General features: G+C 41.0%; 1 protein-coding gene across 3 annotated transcripts in view; it reads left to right on the top strand.

The window, feature by feature from the left end:
• The window catches only part of LOC128694540 (protein trapped in endoderm-1), a 72,153-nt gene that overhangs the window by 31,169 nt on the left and 19,421 nt on the right, over nucleotides 1-21,563 (top strand). For all 3 annotated transcript variants that reach the window (XM_070095898.1, XM_070095897.1, XM_070095899.1), the window contains exons 2-4: nucleotides 7,956-8,399; nucleotides 13,276-13,534; nucleotides 18,189-18,309. In XM_070095898.1, coding sequence (XP_069951999.1) covers nucleotides 8,288-8,399; nucleotides 13,276-13,534; nucleotides 18,189-18,309 — 492 coding nt within the window. In that variant the 5' untranslated portion in view covers nucleotides 7,956-8,287. The remainder of the gene's footprint in view (nucleotides 1-7,955; nucleotides 8,400-13,275; nucleotides 13,535-18,188; nucleotides 18,310-21,563) is intronic.

Below are 21,563 nucleotides of genomic sequence, written 5' to 3'. Positions count from 1 at the left end.
ATAAATATATGTTTAGTATTAGCAGACTGCAGTATAAACTAGCGGAAGACGTTGATCAAATGACCATTATTATTATAATAAAAAAGAAGCGCTAAGCCACAAGGACTATACAGCGCTGCAGGGCAGGAAGGAAGCGAGGGCATCAGGTGGCAAAAGGGAGATGGATGAGTAATAGGTTACAGATAACAGCGGGGCAGTGGATGGTGAAAGGGTGGAAATAAATGGTATAAAATACCGACACAATGGCAATATAAACACAAATGCAGTATAATGTGATCCTTTATTGACTACGTTTCGCCCACACAGTGGGCTTTTTCAAGTCACAAACAGAACTGTTTGTGACTTGAAAAAGCCCACTGTGTGGGCGAAACGTAGTCAATAAAGGATCACATTATACTGCATTTGTGTTTATATTGCCATGGTGAAAGGGTAAAGGGCAGCAAGAGACTGAACTAGAAAGGGCTGAGGGGAGTGCGAAAAGTATCATCAGAGTTTGTGGAGTAAATCAGTCGTTGTCAAGAAGTCAATGACCAAAAGTTCTACAGAGTAGTTCATCATTTGACTAGGACCAGCGTCAGGAGACATTTTCCCATTTCTCCTAACAAAATACCACCAACTGCTGTGGGTCTCATCCTGGAGGTGGAGGAAGGTGTGAAGTACACCATAAAGAGTGCTGGGCTTGAATTACCTTATTATACTAATTAACTACCTAAAACGAAAAATGATCTTAACTAAATATCCTGTCACAGAACTCTTGGGAGTGTTTGTGTAGACTAGCTATTTCATTCATTGCCTTACTCGAGTCATTGAATGTATAAACAACAAAAAGTAAGTAACATAAGGGACATACTAAGTGTTGTAGATAGGATACATCCGCTTTCTGCTTCAGAAGAGTAGATGATTCATCATCACTCACCTCTGCCTCCCGCTGGCTCAGAAGGCTTGATGATTCATGGTCACTTCTACCTCCATGGACCTACAATGTTCAGACACGAAACTGATTCATGGTCGCTCACCCCTGTTATAATAATAATAATAATAATCTGTACTTCATTGACCCTTATGGGTTTAGCGCTTAGTTTTGATCAAAATAATAATCATGTGCCATATTAGTGTTTAATATATGTTTACTGTTAGGAATGTGTTACTGTAACATGGTATATCTATTACTGTCTAACAGCTGAGGTAATTACCAGGCTTCTGTTGTAATAACTCATATTTTTTTGTTATTTACCATTTTGGTAATATTGTATGGTAGGTCTTAGCAGACCCCCAGTTGCAGCTTTCCACCCTTCTCATCCCCTCTCGCATTTATTCAGAGATCAGTTGACTGACCAGGAAAGAATGAGAGCTAACAAACTTTATTTCTGTAAAACGGAGTACAGTATATTATACAATTGGGGTGGCTGGCATATACTACTTTATAAAAAGCCCCTTATGCGAACCATAAGGTTTTAGTTTAATATGTTTATTATGCACCCCATACCCATCCTGTGGGCGGTAGTCAAAATATTACAGAGGTACATATTGGGTCCAGCGACTGGACCCAGAAGTTTTGATAGATGAACAAGTTACAAGGTAATGGACTCCAGGTAGATCTGGTCACAATCATGATCAAGTTACAAAGGTAATGAATCATCTACACGTCTATACATGGTTACAATCATGAACAAATTACAAAGTAATGAGCAATTCACACGTCGACACCTGGTCAAAACTGTAATAAGTTATTAGCGCAAATATTAATTAAGACGCACACACACACACACACACAAACATGTCAAGAAATTAGAGAAAGTGCAAAGGTTTGCAACAAGGTTGGTTCCAGAGCTAGGGGGAATGTCCTACGAAGAAAGGTTAAAGCAATTCGGTCTGACTACAATGGAGGATAGGAAGGTCAGGGGAGACATGGTAACGACATACAAAATACTGCGTGGAAGAGATAAGGTGGACAGGGACAGGATGTTCCAGAGATGGGACACAGAAACAAGGGGTCACAGTTGGAAGTTGAAGACTCAGATGAGTCAAAGGGATGTTAGGAAGTATTTTTTCAGCCACAGAGTTGTTTGGAAGTGGAATAGGCTGGCAAATGATGTAGTGGAGGCAGGAACCATACATAGTTTTAAGACGAGGTATGATAATGCTCATGGAGCAGGGGGAGGGAGGACCCAGTAGCGGTCAGTGAAAGGCGGGGCCAGGAGCTGAGTATCGACCCCTGCAACCACAATTAGGCGAGTACACACACACACACACGAACATACACACACACGAACACACACACACACACACACACGAACACACACACACGAGCGTGCACATACACGAGCACACATACACAAACGTACACACACGAATGCACAAGGGCAGTGCAATTTGTCTCCCCAACATTGTTATTTATGGGCTGTGTCTGGCAGTCACGTTCGATGTGGACTCAGACGTTTTTAACTACATTGTTGACTTAGCCTCTGAGAGTAGGGTCGTCACTGTAAAACATTTACATTTTCACAGATGTATTTTTTTAACAACTGCCGTCTCCCACTTACGACACTCATGGATTACGGAGGAGAATTCTCCTCCACTCTCAGAAGGAGAATTCACAGACGTATATCTTACATTATGTAACTGGGAATTTAGTTTCTACAGCTTGTCATGTTTGAACATCATCTCAGGTGTCAGCATGCTATACCGACAATAATATACAATACCGACAAGTAGTTAAGACATGTACATCAATTAGGTATCTTTGTTCCGAAACGTTTCACCTACATAGTAGACTTCTTCAGCCGAATACAGAAGAGAAAGCAGAATCTAGAGGTGTAGAGATGATGTAATCAGTAGATCATCCTCGAAGACGTAGTTTTGAGGTGGTCAGTCTCTCAGCCTGGAGAAGAGTTCACCTCCATAATGTGGAGCAATTCAATTCAATTCAAGTTTATTCTCTATAAGGGTTACAATGTGGGGTTTACAGGTTTTGGGTATTGTGTGGTTTACATATTATAAAATACTAATTACAGAGGGGGCCACTAGGACACCTAGCCTGGCTAGGCATTTCGAGCAGACTTAGATTAATTCTTAACATTAAGAACATAAGAACAAAGGAACACTGCAGAAGGCCTACTGGCCCATGCGAGGCAGGTCCAAGTCTCCCACCGGCTTAAGCCAATGCACCCAACCTAGTCATGTCAGGTCACATTGACTTAAGGGAGGAACACGGCAACCGACCTGGTAGCACAAGCTATCAGGTCCAACTCACACCCACCCACATCCACTCATGTATTTATCCAACCTATTTTTAAAGCTACACAACGTTCTGGCCTCTATAACTGTACTCGGGAGTTTGTTCCACTCATCCACAACTCTATTACCAAACCAGTACTTTCCTATATCCTTCCTGAATCTGAATTTTTCCAACTTAAAACCATTGCTGCGAGTCCTGTCTAGGCTAGATATTTTCAGCACACTATTTACATCCCCTTTATTTATTCCTGTCTTCCATTTATACACCTCAATCATATCCCCCCTTCAAGTAGACTCTACGATTATGGTATTAAGGCTAAGTGACTACATCATTATTTGTGAGTTTAGCAATGTGAATGCTTTTGTAGATGAATGGTTCAGAGAACCGACATGTTGATAAATTAGACACATGTGCAACTCTTGGGTATCTTTATTGAGGAAACGTTTCGCCACACAGTGGCTTCATCAGTCCATACAAAGGAGAATCTTGAAGAACAGGAGGAGAATGAGGTAATCAGTCCCTCAACCTTGAGTCGATGTGGTCAGTCCATCAATCTTGAATAGAATACGGCATATCAGCGGAGAAGCAGCTATTCAAGATTGATGGACTGACCACATCGACTCAAGGTTGAGGGACTGATTACCTCATTCTCCTCCTGTTCTTCAAGATTCTCCTTTGTATGGACTGATGAAGCCACTGTGTGGCGAAACGTTTCCTCAATAAAGATACCCAAGAGTTGCACTTCGTGAATGCTTTTGTTTTGGTACAATACAAAGTGTCTATATTAGAGTATCATAGGCAAACTTATGACTAGTTAGGATTTATTATTTTAAGATTAGCATTAGTATTTTTGGGTTTATAGTCAGTGGGTGAGTGTAATTGTGAACCACCAGGTGGTTATCATGTAGTTAGTTGAAGCTGAAGCATAAAATAATGAAGATTTATATACTGCCAAACGTGAGATGCAGAAAATCTTGAAAACATCATCTTAGACAGGTGTCAGCATGAATTTATTGTATACAACGTTTAGACCTAGTCGCTGTGGGGCAGTCATGGGAATCGGAATTTTGTCTCTGATCTGATTCTTTGTGGACTTGGCCAGTGTAATTCTGTTGGAACAGTTCCCTGCTAGTTCAATTTTGTGAAGATTTTTTTATTTTTTTTTCCTAATTAATTTTCTGGCAGCTAAATCGTGTATAGTCACTGGTTGTTGATTTATTTTAACTATACCAGAGCTTGTCTTGCAGTTATCTTGTGTGTTAAGAACAAAAAGGCACAAAACCGTGACTGGAACAGTACACAAATAACACGTTCCAAGTCGGACCGAAACGTCGTCGTAAGCTTGTGTCTTCTGTGTGCGGGTTGTTTGTCTATTGTGTAATTTTTAGTATGGTCGCATATAATAGTGTATGATTATGGAGTTGCATTGTGTTCTTATGAGAGATGTACTTTGAATTGCAAAGATTATTTGGTTTTACCATATTTTTCCTAGACTTTGTCACACCTGTCATCATAAGAACAGAGGAGCGTTGCGGTAGACATACAGGGACAAGCCCACGCAAGGTAGGGTCTGCTCACAAACCATATCACAGGTGGGGTTTGAACCCATGATCAAAGTGTCTCAAAACTCCAGACCGACGCGTTAGCCACTGGGCCAGCTAGCTTCAATAATATTCATCCACCAAGGTATATTTCTGCACCATAGGAAGATTAGCATAGGCACCACTGTGACCACAAATGCAAGTTTTTACAGACGAATCTCCCGCTAGCATGGCCGTGACGAACTCTAGCTCAAGTCCCCTCAAAGCCGTCAACATGACTCACGAAATCGTAATGACACAGTTGCAAACAAACCATACCAATGGTGGGGTTAGAACCCGCAATCAGAGTCTCAAAACTCCAGACCGACTTGAGGGGACCTGACGTACAGTTCGTCACGGCCATGCTGAATCTTACTGAAGTTAGCTGGCCCAGTGGCTAACGAGTCGGTCTGGAGTTTTGAGACTCTCTGATCGCGGGTTCTAACCCCACCCGTGGTATGGTTTGTTTGCAATCGTGTCATTACGATTTCGTGAGTCATGTCTACTCACACCCAACCACTCCCACTCGTGTATATAACTCTCCAACCTATTTTTAAAGATACCCAAACTGCTCTCTTCAGTGATGCTACTTGACAGTTGGTTCAACTTATCTACAACTTTTTTTTTTACCAAACCAGTGTTTCCTTCTATTGTTTCATCCTTTGCTAAAAGTTCAATCTTGGTTAGATATTTCATGGAAGCCAGAACTGATCTGCAAAATCAGAATGATGCCTTACCAGGAATATATAAGTGAAGTATAACCTTGGGACTTCTACTACTTTTGTCGGTCTCTATTACCAAGGTTTATACTATGCTAAATATAACGCCAAGAAATCGGTTAGCTTTATTGCGAACACTTACGTAAGTTGTTTTGGCTTTAGATTTCTGGTAACCAGAAGTGAATGTTTCTAATGTTCAGTTTAATTACGATCTGCATTATTAACTTTATAAGTGTCGTGGCTATTTTCTTTTCTCAGGGTTAGAGCCACTTCTTCGATCGCAAAATCAGCCTATCCACATCATCTTGTAACTCCCTGATGTTTTCTTTAGAAATTAGCTGGAGGCTTATTTCTGTCATTAGCAAAATTACTTAGGTCGCTATTTACTCTCTCAGCTGTGTCAATTATGTAGATTATGAATACCAAGCGACCCAATCCTGACCCCTGTGGATCTACCTAGTCCGAAGGGGGATGGGGGAAGATTTTAGACAGGCAGTTGGTAAGTGCCTCACATATATTCCTTGGTCTGAAAAGATCCATGCGAGTTTAGCGCTTCATAAAATTAATACATTCGTTTTTGAGTAAATTGCAGTTGCTGTTCTCAAGTGTGGCTTTAAGAAATACACTGGCTTAAGGTAACGAACCCTTCAGGGTAGTAGTAGGCTACTACCCTGAAGGGTAGTAGCCTTCCTCAGATCAAACTTAATAGTCTCTCATCCCCAAGGTTTAACGTTTCTCCGTGAATAATAATTAAGATAATGACCCCCATTATGGATCTGTAACCTTTTAACTTCCGCCTATACGATGGATACTGAGTACATATGATGTCTGTATAGTCCTTGTGGCTTAGCGCTTCTTTTTGATTATAATAATAATGAGTACATATGAAACTGTCACACTATATTCAAGGTATACTGTCTTAGACGAAGCTGTTACGGCATTGAACAGATAAATCCCAGGGAATACGAAAATAAAGAGGATATTGAGTAATAGCAATAGACGATTAACAAGAAGTAAAGGTACATGGAAATAAAAATAAGAGTATTTAGGACAATTTCGATAACTGAGACCGACAATTGTGGTACGGAAGGCGAGGTTTCCTGTTTGTCAAGGGATATACGTTATGGTCACCTCCCAGCGTTGCTGCCTCTCCTGTTACTCCTGTTGCTGCTGTCTTTGCATTCTAATAGCTAAAGTAGCTGGTAATAAACTGTTGTACCAAGGGATATATGCACTGAGAGATGCGTATCTCAGCGTACACACGCTAAGTTTATTTTAAATTATATTTAGGGGTAAAGTATCCTTGATTGGCGGTGTACATGATGAGCCCCGTGTAGTATGTAGGTTTGAAACCTAATAAACAATCATCTCTTGTATCCAAATAAACATTTTGAATATATTTTCAGTGTTTGCTTTGGTCGTATCCTATCATGCATTGTGCTCTACAGTGCTTTATGCCCCTGTCTCCCAGCTATCTTTCTCTATCGCTTGTGATATTTGCACAGCTATTACCTAAGAAAATATATTATAGGAAATGCCAATATTAGCGTTATGAATGTGGTGTGATCCTGTACTGTTGTCACTGTGACTGAAACAATACAACATCCCGTGTCACGACGGTGGCCTTGTGTCCTCCAGACCTGCTGAAATGATTAAGCTGAGATCGCAGTTCATGCAAAGGAAAAAAAGTAGGAACACTGCGTGTTGGTGTGTTAGGTAAACAGAGTTAGCAGTTGCTTTATACGTAACAAAATAATTACTTCAGGATCAGAGCCATGAAACTGTTCGATCTGTTTAGTACACAGATATGACTATTGGGCCCCCTCAAGGAAAGTTCCTTGATGCTGGTGAGGGGCTCTTGATCTAGGGAGTTGGATCTGTGCTCCAGTTCCCTGAATTAAACCTGAATACCTTCCACATCCCCCCACAGGGGCTGTATAATCCTACGGGTTTAGCGCTTCCCCCTTGATTATAATAATAATCAAATATGACTATTCCACTAACAGTAATGATATGCATATGAGGTGCATGTTATATAACTAGCAAAATCTTATAGGGTTCATATACATTTTATTTTTAATTAATGGTGCTTGCTTTGTTTGGGTGTGAAGATAAAACGTAAGTTAATGGAAGAGTAAGGTAAATTATAATATTTTATGTAAAGCGCTAAATCCATGGGGATCATTCAGTGCATGACGTGGAGGCTTGATCCTCCGTCTGCTGAGCGCCAGACAGACGCGCTTCCTATTTGTACTCACCTAGTTGCAGAGTAAGGTAAAGAAGGATGATTAGTCTGACAGCTATTCTATACATAGTTTCGCATACACCTTAGTATCTTGCAATATCTTATATATATATATCTGCTTTTTTTACCACTTGCATGTGTTCTGAACTAAACTTCGACATTTTTTTTTTCAGTAAAAGCATAGTGGAAACAATGCAGGTAGTGATGAAAAATATCAGAGGGTAAGAAACGAGCGTACGAAAGCTACACACTATTGTAGTGGAATTGATGTGAGCATCCTGACAAATTAAGATCCACCTTCACCCAGGGCAAGGGTTGGATATCTGACTCCTGCTGATATCTCAGCACCACGCATCTCGCCACGCACTCTAGAGACCCACAAACTTCCAAAAATTGGCGAGGTGTGAAAGGCAAGGCAAAGGGAAGGAGTGGGAATCAGACACCCCTTCCACTTTACCCTGTTCCGACATCCCTCATACCCCGAGGCACCGTCTTCATTAATAAGATGGATTCCGTCTTCACTGATTCAGAAGAGAGTGAGCCGGGCCGAGCCCCTAATTGGGCCATATTGGTGACTGCTGTAGCTGCCATCATCATATCTATATTTGGGTTCTTCGGTGAGTTGATTACACTTTTCCCTCCTGTTTCCCATATTGCTTCTGGGTGGTTTGGTTTGGTAATACCTTCGGTAATACTCTTTGTTCCTCACCGTAGTTCCTTCTTATCTCTGTTATGAGTTTCATAACACAATTTCTTCCTTACCCAAGGACTGTGACTTTGTTAATTATTCCTCATTGGTTCTGAGTATGGTAGACAATGGCAAAAGCCGGCAAGTGGGTATATGACGCTGGTAACAGGAATAAGCAAGTACACCGCCTTATAAGGCAAACGAGCACAATGAGGTCAGGTTCGAAAAAAAGATAGGTCACATAGGGAGTTCATACAATTGCGAGATCAAGTATAGGTGAGGTCAGATATTATAGGGAGAGTAGGAGGTGGGATTAAGGTGAATACTCTGAATTTGCAATGATGATTATCTTTTAGAAGGACAAGACAATGAGAAGGTATTCGCCAACCTAAGGTTTCCAACACACATTATTAATTCCTGCAGACAGAAAGCCTTTTACACAACACATCCTAAGAGGTTACCAACATAGATAAACGACTGATCCGTCCCACTGAGCACATTATTATTATCATCGCCCTGATTCTCCGAAAAACCTAAATAGACGTAGTTGTTCTTACTACCTAAATATCAAAGCGATCACTAGAAACCGTAAACCTAGAACTACTTGCACAGCAGAAGTTTACAACATAGCGTGTGGTGAATGCCATAAATTCTGTGTCTGGAAACGTTTCGCCAGGCGGTGGCTTCATCAGCCTGATACAGAAAAAAACGGTGGAAGATGAGGAGTTTGAGGGAATCAGTCCCTCAACCTGGAGATAATGTGTTCTGTCTATCAGTCTTGATAAAAGTACATCTAGCAATGGTTTTCAAGTAAAATTTCAATATACTATACTCAGCAATGGAGTACAACATATACACCAAGAGATATATCTTTTAGTTTATATAGTATATACACTGCGGGTGCACAAAACATACCAGCCACTCAGGTGGCAAAAATTTAAATGAATTACCTCGAGGATAAGGATGATTAACTTACTCGAGGGGGTTTAATGCACACCCAGACGTGTCAACCAACACGGTGTCACAATTGTAGCTCCGAGGCATACCCACAAATGGCAGTCGTTATTATGATCGTCAACGAAAATCAATTGACATGGATCTTTTATCAAGAAATGACCCCGTTCAGTGGTGCCGTTGACTCAGTATGGCGGCAGAATTACTGCTGGCTTACTGGTCGGGTTTACTAGCCTGAGTATGTTATTATTTAAGATAGTGAGAGTTTAACTTAATCTCGGTTTTACGAGGGATTAATGTATTTTGACTGGCATTGTGTAGGTGAAATACAATTTCGATGATCCTCATACAACTGTTGGGCTTTAAACCTAAGAAGCCAACCAATCATATTTTGGCCAGTAAATAACAAACATAACGTCTGCCATCTATGTGTAAGTTTCAGAGCCGTAATTGTAACACCGTGTTGACTGACACCTTTGGGTGTGCTGGACAGATTCTTGAAGTCGGTGCCGGATCAACCAGGTTGGTTCGTACGTTGGACTAAGTGTGGCCAGCAGTTACAGCCTGGTTGACCAGGCCGTGATCCACCGGGAGGCCTGGTCGTGAACCGGGACGCGGGGGCGTTGATTCCCGGAATACCCTCAAGGTAGACAGGTCGGTAATTCATTCAAATTTTAGCCACTTGAGTGGATAGTGTGTGTTGTGTACCCGCAGCTCATCCTCTGAGCAGTAGCGCAAACAAGAATTAATACAGAGATCACGGTTTCTGTTTTTACTCTCAAGCATTTTATCTGAGTTTGATTTAGCCGCAAGTTTCAATGAATCTTCGTTTTTTTTCTCTGTTCTTTATTCAGAAACACCCGCTTGTACTTGTCGCATTCACGAAATTTCTTCTTCCTTAGCACTGTCTCGCAACAGGCTTTTATGACGCCCTATTAGGTATAGATATATTTTTGGATGTTAGTCAGTTTATCAGCTCCCTTCAAGGGAATGCCTTGAACAATAACTAAACCAACCAGGCTCACTGAGACAAGTGCAACCATAATAGACCACATATGGACCAATATACTAGCCCCCCTTAAATCAGGGATAATCACAGATAGCACTACAGACCACTACCCTACCTTCCTCCTGACAAACATTAATAAACCACCACTTGAATACAACAAAGTCTCATTTAGACTCCATGACGAGGCCTCAATAAGGAAGTTCACAGCTGACCTAGAGATTGTTGACTGGCCTACAGAATTCTCCAAGGCCAATGGTATTGATGACTGGACAGACATTTTTCTTAACAAATTACTTAGACTATACAACAAACATTGTCCTATAAAAACGAAACAGATCACAAACAAACGGCTTGGTTGCCCATGGCTAACCAGCACCATTCTGAAATCCATTGACAAGAAACACCAATATGAAAAGCAATATAGACAGGGCTTAATACACAAAGATATTCTTAAACACTATTCATCAGTTCTCACCAAAGTAATAAAGAAAGCCAAACAACTATACTACTCCAGTAGATTCACAGACATTAGAGGAGATATAAAAAAGACCTGGAAAACACTCTCTCAGATTCTAGGGACCCACAAACTGAAAAAAACCAAGAATATTGTCCTAACTAAACCTAATGAAACACCACTACATACCACTGACACAGCTAACAAGATAAACGACTTCTTCTCAACCATAGGATCTAATCTCGCCAATAAAATCCCACATACTAATGCCCATGCCGGGGACTACCTAGATGGGAATTTCCCAAATTCCTTCTATCTTGCACCAACTGAGCCCTCAGAAGTCACCGAGATTATAAAGTCACTTAAAAACAACTCAGGGAATCTGTCTAATGTCCCACCATTACTGTACAAGCGATCGGCCCATATCCTTTCGCATGCTATTTCATTACTTTTTAACAAGTCACTAGAAACTAGCACCTTCCCGAAACTACTCAAGATGGCAAGGGTTACACCAATATATAAAGGTGGTGACCCTACAGACTTAAACAACTATAGGCCAATATCAAACTTACCATTGCTATCCAAAATCTTTGAGAAACTCGTGCACAGGAGACTATATTCATTTATAACAGCACAAAACATACTCAACCCCTGCCAATTTGGATTTAGGAAAAATAAAAGCACTAATGATGCAATCATAAAAATGCTAGATCTGCTTTACACAGCATTGGAAAATAAGGAATATCCACTAGGAATTTTTATTGACCTAAGAAAAGCTTTTGACACAGTAGACCAAGACATCCTACTCCACAAACTTGACCATTATGGTATAAGAGGCCATGCGCTTGCTTATTTCAAATCTTACCTTACTAATAGGTATCAGTATGTTACCATTAAAGACACAGCATCAACAACACGGCCACTTGATACTGGAGTTCCGCAGGGAAGTGTCCTTGGTCCCCTGCTCTTCCTCATATACATCAATGATCTTCCAAACGTATCCCAACACCTGAAACCCATTCTCTTTGCTGACGACACGACTTACGTCATCTCTCACCCTAATCTTGCCACCCTCAACACCATTGTTAACGAGGAGCTGATCAAAATATCGACTTGGATGACAGCCAATAAACTTACGCTTAACACTGACAAAACCTACTATATTATGTTTGGTAGCAGAGCAGGAGATGCACAAATTAACATTAAGATCGACAACACTCTAATTACCAGACATAATGAGGGCAAATTCCTAGGCCTATACCTTGACAACAACCTGAATTTCAGCACCCATATCCAACACATAACCAAAAAAGTATCCAAAACAGTTGGGATCCTCTCCAAGATACGATACTATGTGCCGCAAAATGCCCTTCTCACACTATACCACTCACTTATTTATCCATACCTCACCTATGCTATTTGTGCTTGGGGATCAACTGCAGCAACACACCTAAAGCCAATAATAACCCAACAAAAAGCTGCAGTAAGAATAATCACTAAATTCCATCCCTGGCAACACCCCCCCCCCCACTCTTCATAGATCTAAACTTACTCCCTGTTCAGTACATCCACACTTACTACTGTGCAATCTACATCTACAGGACCTTAAACTCCAATATCAACCCTGACCTAAAACACTTTCTTGATAGTTGTGACAGAACCCACAGGCATAACACCAGACACAAACATCTCTACGACATTCCCCATGTCCGACTAAACCTTTACAAAAATTCAATGTATGTCAAAGGCCCTAAAATCTGGAACACCCTACCTAAGAACTCTAGAACTGCAGACACATTCATCACCTTCAAAACTACCATTAGAAAACATCTTATCTCCCTGATAAACCCCATCAACTAACTACACGAATACCACCTGGTGGTTCACACTTTCACTCACCCATTTGACCATAAACAGAAATATTAATCTCAATCTTAAAATAATGAATCCTATGATACTCCAATACTGAAACTATGTACTGTGCCAAAACAAAAGCATTCACATTGCTAAACTCACAAACTAGTATTTAGTCACTTAGCCATAATACCAACTTACCTCATAATTTGTAATATTTTAAAATAAAGAATTAAACTAAGTCTGCCCGAAATGCCTAGCCATGCTAGGCGTTCTAGTGGTACACTCTGTAATCATTATTTAACTACATGTAAACCACACAACAACCAAATTCTGTAAATTCAACATTGTAATCTTTATAGAGAATAAACTTTGAATTTGAATTTGAATTTGAATGCTAGTGAAGGGCTTTTGATCCAAGAAATTATAGCTATGCTTTTCCTTGATCAAACCTAATTACCTCCCATTCCCTATGGTTTTAACGCTTCCCCATTAATATAATATAAATTTTAGTATCATCTAGTTACTCTGCAGGTAATTTGCTGACCATCCTGGCCTTGCCCTACGAAAGCCGCCTGCGGCACGCCGCTACCTACCTGGTGGTGAACCTGGCGGTGGCTGAGGGCATTTTCTGCGTCACCATCCTGCCCATCTCCGCCGCCCACCTCTTCCACCTCTACGTCAACGACGGAGACGCCCTCTTTAGTGACAATGGCTGCAACGTCTTCGTCTTCTTGCGATACGTCAATATCCAGGCCGAGCTCCTCTCTATAGCTGCAATAGCTGTCAACAGGTAAGACAGGAGACTTCAATGGTTGTTAGGTCATCTGTGTGGGATAGTTTAGTGTGTTGCTGTGTGCTGTGAAGGATGGTGTGTTGCTGTGAAGAGGGAATTTATGCTTTGCTATCTGATTTGAAGATTAGTTTAAAACGTTCTTCTATGATGTAAGAGGGGTAGTTTAGAGAGTTGGTATGAGGGATTGTATAGCGCACTGCTGTATGGTACGAGGCGTAGTTTAGTGCATTACTGTATGGTGCGAAGTGCAGTTTTAGTGCGTTCCTGTATGGTGAGAGGCGTAGTTTAGTGCGTTGCTGTATAGTGAGGCGTAGTTTATTGAGTTGTTGCATAGTGTGAGGCGTAGTTTAGTGAGTTGCTGTACTATGCAAGTAATTCAGTTGTATGATCAAATAAAATAAGTAAAATAATGGCGGAGAGGTCGGCATCAAAATCGTTGAATCTTGTATGCATCACAGCGCACTTTGAACCTTATGACCTTGTCCTGTGTTCAAACTTGATTAAATTTATCAGGTTTCCAGGACCCTAATTAAACCATGTTTCAGGTTTTGCTGGACACACTGTAAACCTTTCTAAAGTTTGAGCATTGATTTTTATGTAACGTGATCGCACAAATGAACATCAGCTAATTTTCACCAAATAAAAAAAAATAATCATACTCAATACATAGTAATATAATACCAAAGAAGATATTTTTTGAAAATTTGGTAAAAAAATATAAGGGAGAGTAATGAAATAATTATTAAACTTAAACGTATCGATTTAACAATAAGCAGGGAAACTTAAGGTCCGTCTCCCACTTTTTTCCTGTCAATGTTGACACGACATTAACTGTTGTTTTAAGTTTGTTATCGCCCTTCATATTTGTGGGCTGAACCTAAAACATAGACTAATACCAGTTCTACATATTTTCCCCCTTTCGAGGGAGGTTGACGTAGTGCCTTGATCCAAGGTATTCAATCCACGCTCTCTTTTGCCTCAAATCTCATTATTGCGTGGCCTTATGAGTTTAGCTCTTCCTCGTGTATATAATAATTCATCTTCATTTTTTGAACACTTGCCTTGTTTTACAATTGTGCTAACCAGAACTCTTAATTTTTCCCATTCAGTTTGACTAAGAGCTACGTTATTTTGTTTAAAAGTCCCATAGTGAATTTCTTTACCTAGGAGTTAGAACCTAATATTTGCGAGTTTGACTTTAAAAGGACATATTCACCAGTCTGGCAGATTTTCAGCTGACAATAAAGATCCAAGTTCAATAATAAGGTCAGTAGTGACACACCTCTGCCTACCTGATAATTTTAAAGTATTTTGTTAGAGAAAGAGAGACAACTTGTTGCTCAAGTCTTGATCTTGCATCAATTCTTATTCATTAACAATTGTCATCAGCTGAGCGTTGACTTATATACGAAAAATACATTTACTTTTATTTTAGGATAGGTTACATAAGCCTTTATATATGTAAATTCAATCACAAATAAGCAGAGTACAAAAAAAAAAAAAAATAAACAGGCGATACGTTTGGCAGCGGGGTGTCTCCGCGGACATACAGCACCACAAAAATTTGAAGGTTTTGCTTGTGTTTATGTTAAGCTGCGTTGCACCTTTTCTTGTTTTTTGTTATACTACTCAATTGAATTTAATCGACATTTATCTCTTTGTACTGTAAATATAATTCATAAACAGGGTTAATTACTTCAAGGCTTTGTACAAATATGTACGATGATTTGTGAGTCCCACTGGGGATCTTCATTGACTTACGTAAAGCTTTTGATACAGTTGACCATGACTTGCTCCACGTAAAATTGTCACACTATGGTATAAGAGGGCACTCCCTCAACTACCTCAAGTCTTACCTCAGCAACAGAAGCCAATATGTGTACGCAAATGGGGCAAACTCTTCTGCACAACCAATTACAGTTGGTGTCCCACAGGGAAGTGTCCTTGGCCCTCTTCTCTTTCTCCTATACATAAATGACCTTCCAAATGCTTCGCAATTACTCAAACCCACACTATTTGCAGATGACACTACATACGTCTTCTCTCACCCGAGCCCAGTCACGCTAGCCAATACTGTAAATACCGAATTACAGAAAATATCTACCTGGATGAGGACTAACAAACTTACACTAAACATTGACAAAACCTACTTCATTCAGTTTGGTAACAGAGCTACAGATGTCCCTCTTAACATAATGATAAATGGATCACCTATCACAAAACTAACAGAGGGAAAATTCTTAGGAATCCACCTTGATAATAGACTCAAATTTCATACACATATACATCAAATTTCTAAGAAAATTTCCAAGACTGTAGGCATACTATCGAAGATACGGTACTATGTTCCACAGTCAGCCCTCCTGGCCCTATATCACTCTCTTATTTACCCCTATCTCACCTATGGAATTTGTGCATGGGGCTCAACAACAATTAACCATCTCAGACCACTAATTACCCAACAAAAGGCTGCAGTTAGAATGATAACAAATTCTCACTACAGGCAGCACACTCCACCAATATTCAATACACTAAACCTACTCACCATACAAAACATCCATACTTATTACTGCACCTATTACATACATAGAACACTTAACTCTGATATTAACCCTCCCCTCAAACATCTCCTTGCCAACCTCAACAGAACACATGACCATAACACAAGGCACAGATCACTCTTTGATGTTCCTCGTGTCCATCTCACACTATGCAAAAACTCAATGCACATAAAAGGCCCTAAAATCTGGAATTCATTACCTGTAAATATAAAAGAAACACAACCTGTTTATAAATTCAAGTCTCTTCTCAAAGATTACTTACTCACCCAAAACCAAATAAATACTGAATAACTGAACATTATAAATTTTATATCTTAAATGTTTCTCACAATTATATCACATAAATGTTAAACCTAAAACCCAATCTAACTTTATTATTTTTTAAATACACTACCTAACAGAATCACTACCTAACTGAATGCAACCATATGACCTGTCTTTGTAATACTCACTTGTGCTTTATAGTTATCTGTTTACATTAATGTTTTATCACTGATTTCATCATTGCTTAGTAGCAGCGCTGTATAGTCCTTGTGGCTTAGCGCTTCTTCTTGATTATAATAATAATAATAATCATTGCTTAGTTAATCTTAAGTTAATTTTAAGCCAGCCCGTAATGCTATGCATAGTATAAGTGGCTTTGGCATACTGCTCTTATCTGTATTTTTTTTTGTACCTCTGTATGTGTGCACAAATTGGAAATAAATAAATAAATAAATAAATAAATTATAATCATGGGGGAGCGCTAAACCCGTAGGATTATACAGCGCCTGGGGGAGGGGATGGAAGGTATCCAGGCTCAATTCAGGGAACCGGAGCACAGATCCAATTCCCAAGATTAAGAGCCCCTCACCACACAAGTCACCAATAGCCTGATAGCGGACGGAAGATTGATTCTTTCACTTAATGAAATAATGCCAGTTACTCACAGGTGCTGTGCTGGGAGTATCATATTCCGTAGGTGTTTGACAGGTGTGAATATACCAACAGCTGTGCGCCTAGTGGGTGTTTGACAGATGTGGTGCCCCAGCAGCTGTGCTTTCAATAGGTGTTTTAACAAGTGTGGTGTGTATTAACCTGTTTATTTCTCCTGTGTTTGACAAGTAGGCTGTAAACCAAGAAGTATTCAGTGTTGTACTTTGTGTGTGTACACTCACCGATTTATAGTTGCAGGGTTCGGCTCACAGCGCCTAGCTCCGCCTCTTCGCTGGTCGCTACTATGTCCACTCACTCCCGGCTCTAAGAGCATTATCGTACCTCTTCTTAAAGCTGTGTATGGATCCCACCTCTACTACTTCATTCTCCAAATTGCTCCACTTCCTGACAAGCCTAAGGCTGAAGTAATACTTCCTAACATTCCTATGATTCATCCAAGTTTTCAGCATCCAGTTGTGTCCCCTGATCCTGCATTCCATTTCTGAAACATTGTGCCCCTGTCCATCTTGTCAATTCCTCTCAATATTTTGTACGACGTTATCATATCCCCCTAGCTTCCTGTCCTCCAGTGTCATCAGGTTGAGCTCCCTTAGCCTCTCCTCATAGGATACCCATTGGCTAAAGGACTGCTAGTCTTGTTACAAACCTCTGCACTTACTCCATTTTCTTGACATGCTTAACCAGGTGTGGGTTCCATACTGGTACTGCGTACTCCAGTATAGTGTGTCGTGAATGACTCTACTTAGTTTGTAATAATCTTTACTTAGGTGTCGAAACGCTATTCTTAGGTTTACCAGACGCGCATATGCTGCAGTAGTTATTTGATTGATGTGCCCCTCAGGGGTTGTGCTCGGTATGATATTCTCCTTGACTGAGGCTTGCAGTCTTGAATCCCCGAGCCTGTATTCCGTCTGCGGTCTTCTTTGCCCTTCCCTAAGCTTCATGATTTGGCACTTAGTGGGGTTAAACTCCAGGAGCCATTTGTCGTAGATAGGTATAATGTTTGTCAGGAAAAGGACAAGTGTCTTCTGACGCGGGTCTTAGATGATGATTCAGCTGGAGCCCCTTGTGGGTTGAGCACTTTGTTTTTATAATAATAATAATAATAATAATAATAATAATGCTCATGTTTTACAGTTGTGTACTACCAACAGGTGTGTCCTGATCGCAGTGCCCAAGCAGTACCCGCGACTGTTTTCAGGAGCCAAGACAGCTGGTCTCATTGCTGCCATTTGGCTCTTTTCCGGCCTGCTGATGACGATACCACTGCTGGATGTAAGTGTTCACACACACACACACACACACACACACACACACACACACACACACACACACACAGGAATAACCTAGAAATAGCCTAGAAAGAGACGTAGTGAAGGCAGGAACCTGGAGTTTACCTGCAGAGAGTTCCGGGGGTCAACGCCCCCGCGGCCCGGTCTGTGACCAGGTCTCATGGTGGATCAAGGCCTGATCAACCAGGCTGTTACTGCTGGCTGCACGCAATCCAACGTACGAACCACAGCCCGGCTGGTCAGGTACCGACTTCAGGTGCTTGTCCAGTGCCTGCTTGAAGACAGCCAGGGGTCTATTGGTAATCCCCCTTATGTATGCTGAGAGGCAGTTGAACAGTCTTGGGCCCCTCACACTTATTGTGTTGTCTCTTAACGTTCTAGTGGCACTCCTGCTTTTCATTGGGGGGATGTTGCATCGTCTGCAGAGTCTTTTGCTTTCGTAGAAAGTGATTTTCGTGTGCAAGTTCGGTACTAGTCCCTCTAGGATTTTTCAGGTGTATATAATCATGTATCTCTCCCGCCTGCGTTCCACGGAGTACAGGTTCAGGAACTTCAAGCGCTCCCAGTAATTGAGGTGTTTTATCTCCGTTATGCGCGCCGTGAAGGTTCTTTGTTCATTTTCTAGGTCAGCAATTTCACCTGCCTTGAAAGGTGCTGTTAGTGTGCAGCAATATTCCAGCCTAGATAGAACAAGCGACCTGAAGAGTGTCATCATGGGTTTGGCATCCCTGGTTTTGAAGGTTCTCATTATCCATCCTGTCATTTTTCTAGCAGATGCGATTAATACAATGTTATGGTCCTTGAAGGTGAGATCCTCCGACATGATCACTCCCAGGTCTTTGACGTTTGTTTTTCGCTCTATTGTGTGGTTGGAATTTGTTTTATACTCTGACGAAGTTTTAATTTCCTCACGTTTACCATATCGAAGTAATTGAAATTTCTCAATGTTGAACTTCATATTGTTTTCTGCAACCTATTGAAAGATTTGGTTGATATCCACCTGGAGCCTTGCAGTGTCTTCAATGGAAGACACTGTCATGAAGATTCGGGTGTCATCTGCAAAGGAAGACATGACTGTGGCTTATATCCCTGTCTATGTCTTATATGAGGATGAGGAACAAGATGGGAGCGAGTACTGTGCCTTGTGGAACAGAGCTTTTCACCGTAGCCGCCTCAGGCTTGACTCTGTTGGCTACTACTCTTTGTGTTCTATTTGTTAGGAAATTATAAATCCATCCACCAACTTTTCCTATTATTCCTTTATCACGCATTTTGTGCGCTGTTACACCATGATCACACTTGTCAAAGGCTTTTGCAAAGTCTGTTTGTCTTCTAGAGCATCCAGGACCTTGTCACAGTGGTCCAGTAGTTGGGACAGACAGGAGTGACCTGCTCTAAACCCATGCTGCCCTGGGTTATGTAACTGATGGGTATCTAGATGGGTGCTGATCTTGCTTCTTAGAACCCTTTCAAAGATTTTTATGATATGGGATGTTAGCGCTATCGGCCTGTAGTTCTTTGCTATTGCTTTACTGCCCCCTTTGTGGAGTGGGGCTGTGTCTGTTGCTTTTAGTAGCTGTGGGACGACCCCAGTGTCCATGCGCTGTCTCCACAGGATGTTAAAAGCACGTGATAGGGGCTTTTTGCAGTTCTTGATGAACACGGAGTTCCATGAGTCTGGCCCTGGGGCAGAGTGCATGGGCATGTCATTTACCGCCTGTTCGAAGTCATTTGGCGTCAGGATAACGTTAGATAGGCTTGTGTTTACCAAGTTCTGTGGCTCATAAAAAAAATCATTTAGATCTTCGACTCTCAGTCTGGTTAGCGGCTCGCTAAAAACTGAGTCATACTGGGACTTGAGTAGCTCACTCATTTCCTTGCTGTCATCTGTGTAGGACTCATCTTGTTTAAGTAGGGGCCCAATACTGGATGTTGTTCTCGGCTTTGATTTGGGATAAGAAAAGAAATACTTTGGGTTTCTTTCGATTTCATTTATGGCTTTTAGTTCTTCCCGTGATTCCTGACTCCTATAAAATTCCTTTAGCTTTAGTTCGATGTTTACTATTTCTCCCTACGCACTGCAGATATACTGGCCTCTTTTAGCCGCTCTGTTATTCTTTTCCTTCGCCTGTAAAGGGTGCGCCTGTCTCTTTCTATTTTACATCAACTCCTCCTTTTTCTTAAAGGAATAAGCCTTGAGCATACATCGAGTGCCACAGAGTTTATCTGTTCTAGGCATAAGTTGGGGTCTGTGTTGCTTAGGCTATCTTGGTTTACTTGGTCCCGCTTTATGTTCTTGTTATTGAAGTTGAATTTGGCGAAGGCTTCCTCGTGACTAATCTCATTTTGTCGGTCGTGGGCTCCGCGCATACATGTCTGAGCCTCGATTATGTTGTTATCTGAGTATATTGTTTTTGATATGGTGACATTTCGTATCAGATCATTGTTAGTGCAGATGAGGTCCAGTGTATTGTCCAGTCTAGTAGGCTCTATTATTTGCTGGTTTAAGGTGAATTTTGTGCAGAGATTTAAAAGCTCGTGTGCGTGTGTGTGAGTTCTCATCTGAGCTGCCTCCTGGTGTTATCACTGCAGCAACATTTGCTATATTCCTTCATTTTAGGTTCCTTAAGTTGAAATACCTCAGGACCAAGATGTTGGGGGCAGGAGCTGGAAGATTTTCCAGATAATGGTCAATTTTCAACAGCTGTTCCTGGAATTGTTGGAAAGTTGCATCCGGAGGTTTGTAAACTACTACAATGACTAGAGTTTGGTTCTCGATCTTTACTGCTAAAACTTCAACTACATCATTTGAGGCATTTAGCAATTCTGAGCAAATAAGTGACTGCGATATACAGGCCAACCCCCCCTTTTCCCTGTTCACTCTGCCGCATCTGTATAGGTTGTAACCCGGGATCCATATTTCGTTGTCCAAGTGATCCTTTATGTGGATCTCTGTGAAAGCCGTGAACATTGCATTTGCCTCTGCAAGCAGTCCACGGATGAAAGGTATTTTGTTGTTCGTTGCTGGCTTTAGACCCTGTATATTTGCAAAGAAGAATGTCATGGTACTGGGTGGGGGACTTTTTTTCCCGGCACTAATAACCGTATCTGTTGGTTTGGAGTAGAGGCCATCGACTGTGATTCCACTCCAGAAATGATTGGATTTGGTGTACGATTTCTGCCATTTCCTGCCATTTTTTTTCTTCCTGGCACTAAAAAACCGCTCTCTTGAGTGGC

Source organism: Cherax quadricarinatus, chromosome 51 (assembly GCF_038502225.1).
Source record: "Cherax quadricarinatus isolate ZL_2023a chromosome 51, ASM3850222v1, whole genome shotgun sequence".
Classification (NCBI taxonomy): Eukaryota; Metazoa; Arthropoda; class Malacostraca; order Decapoda; family Parastacidae; genus Cherax; species Cherax quadricarinatus.
The sequence above is the reverse complement of the archived record's forward strand: the minus strand, read 5'-3'. Positions and strand labels throughout refer to the sequence as shown.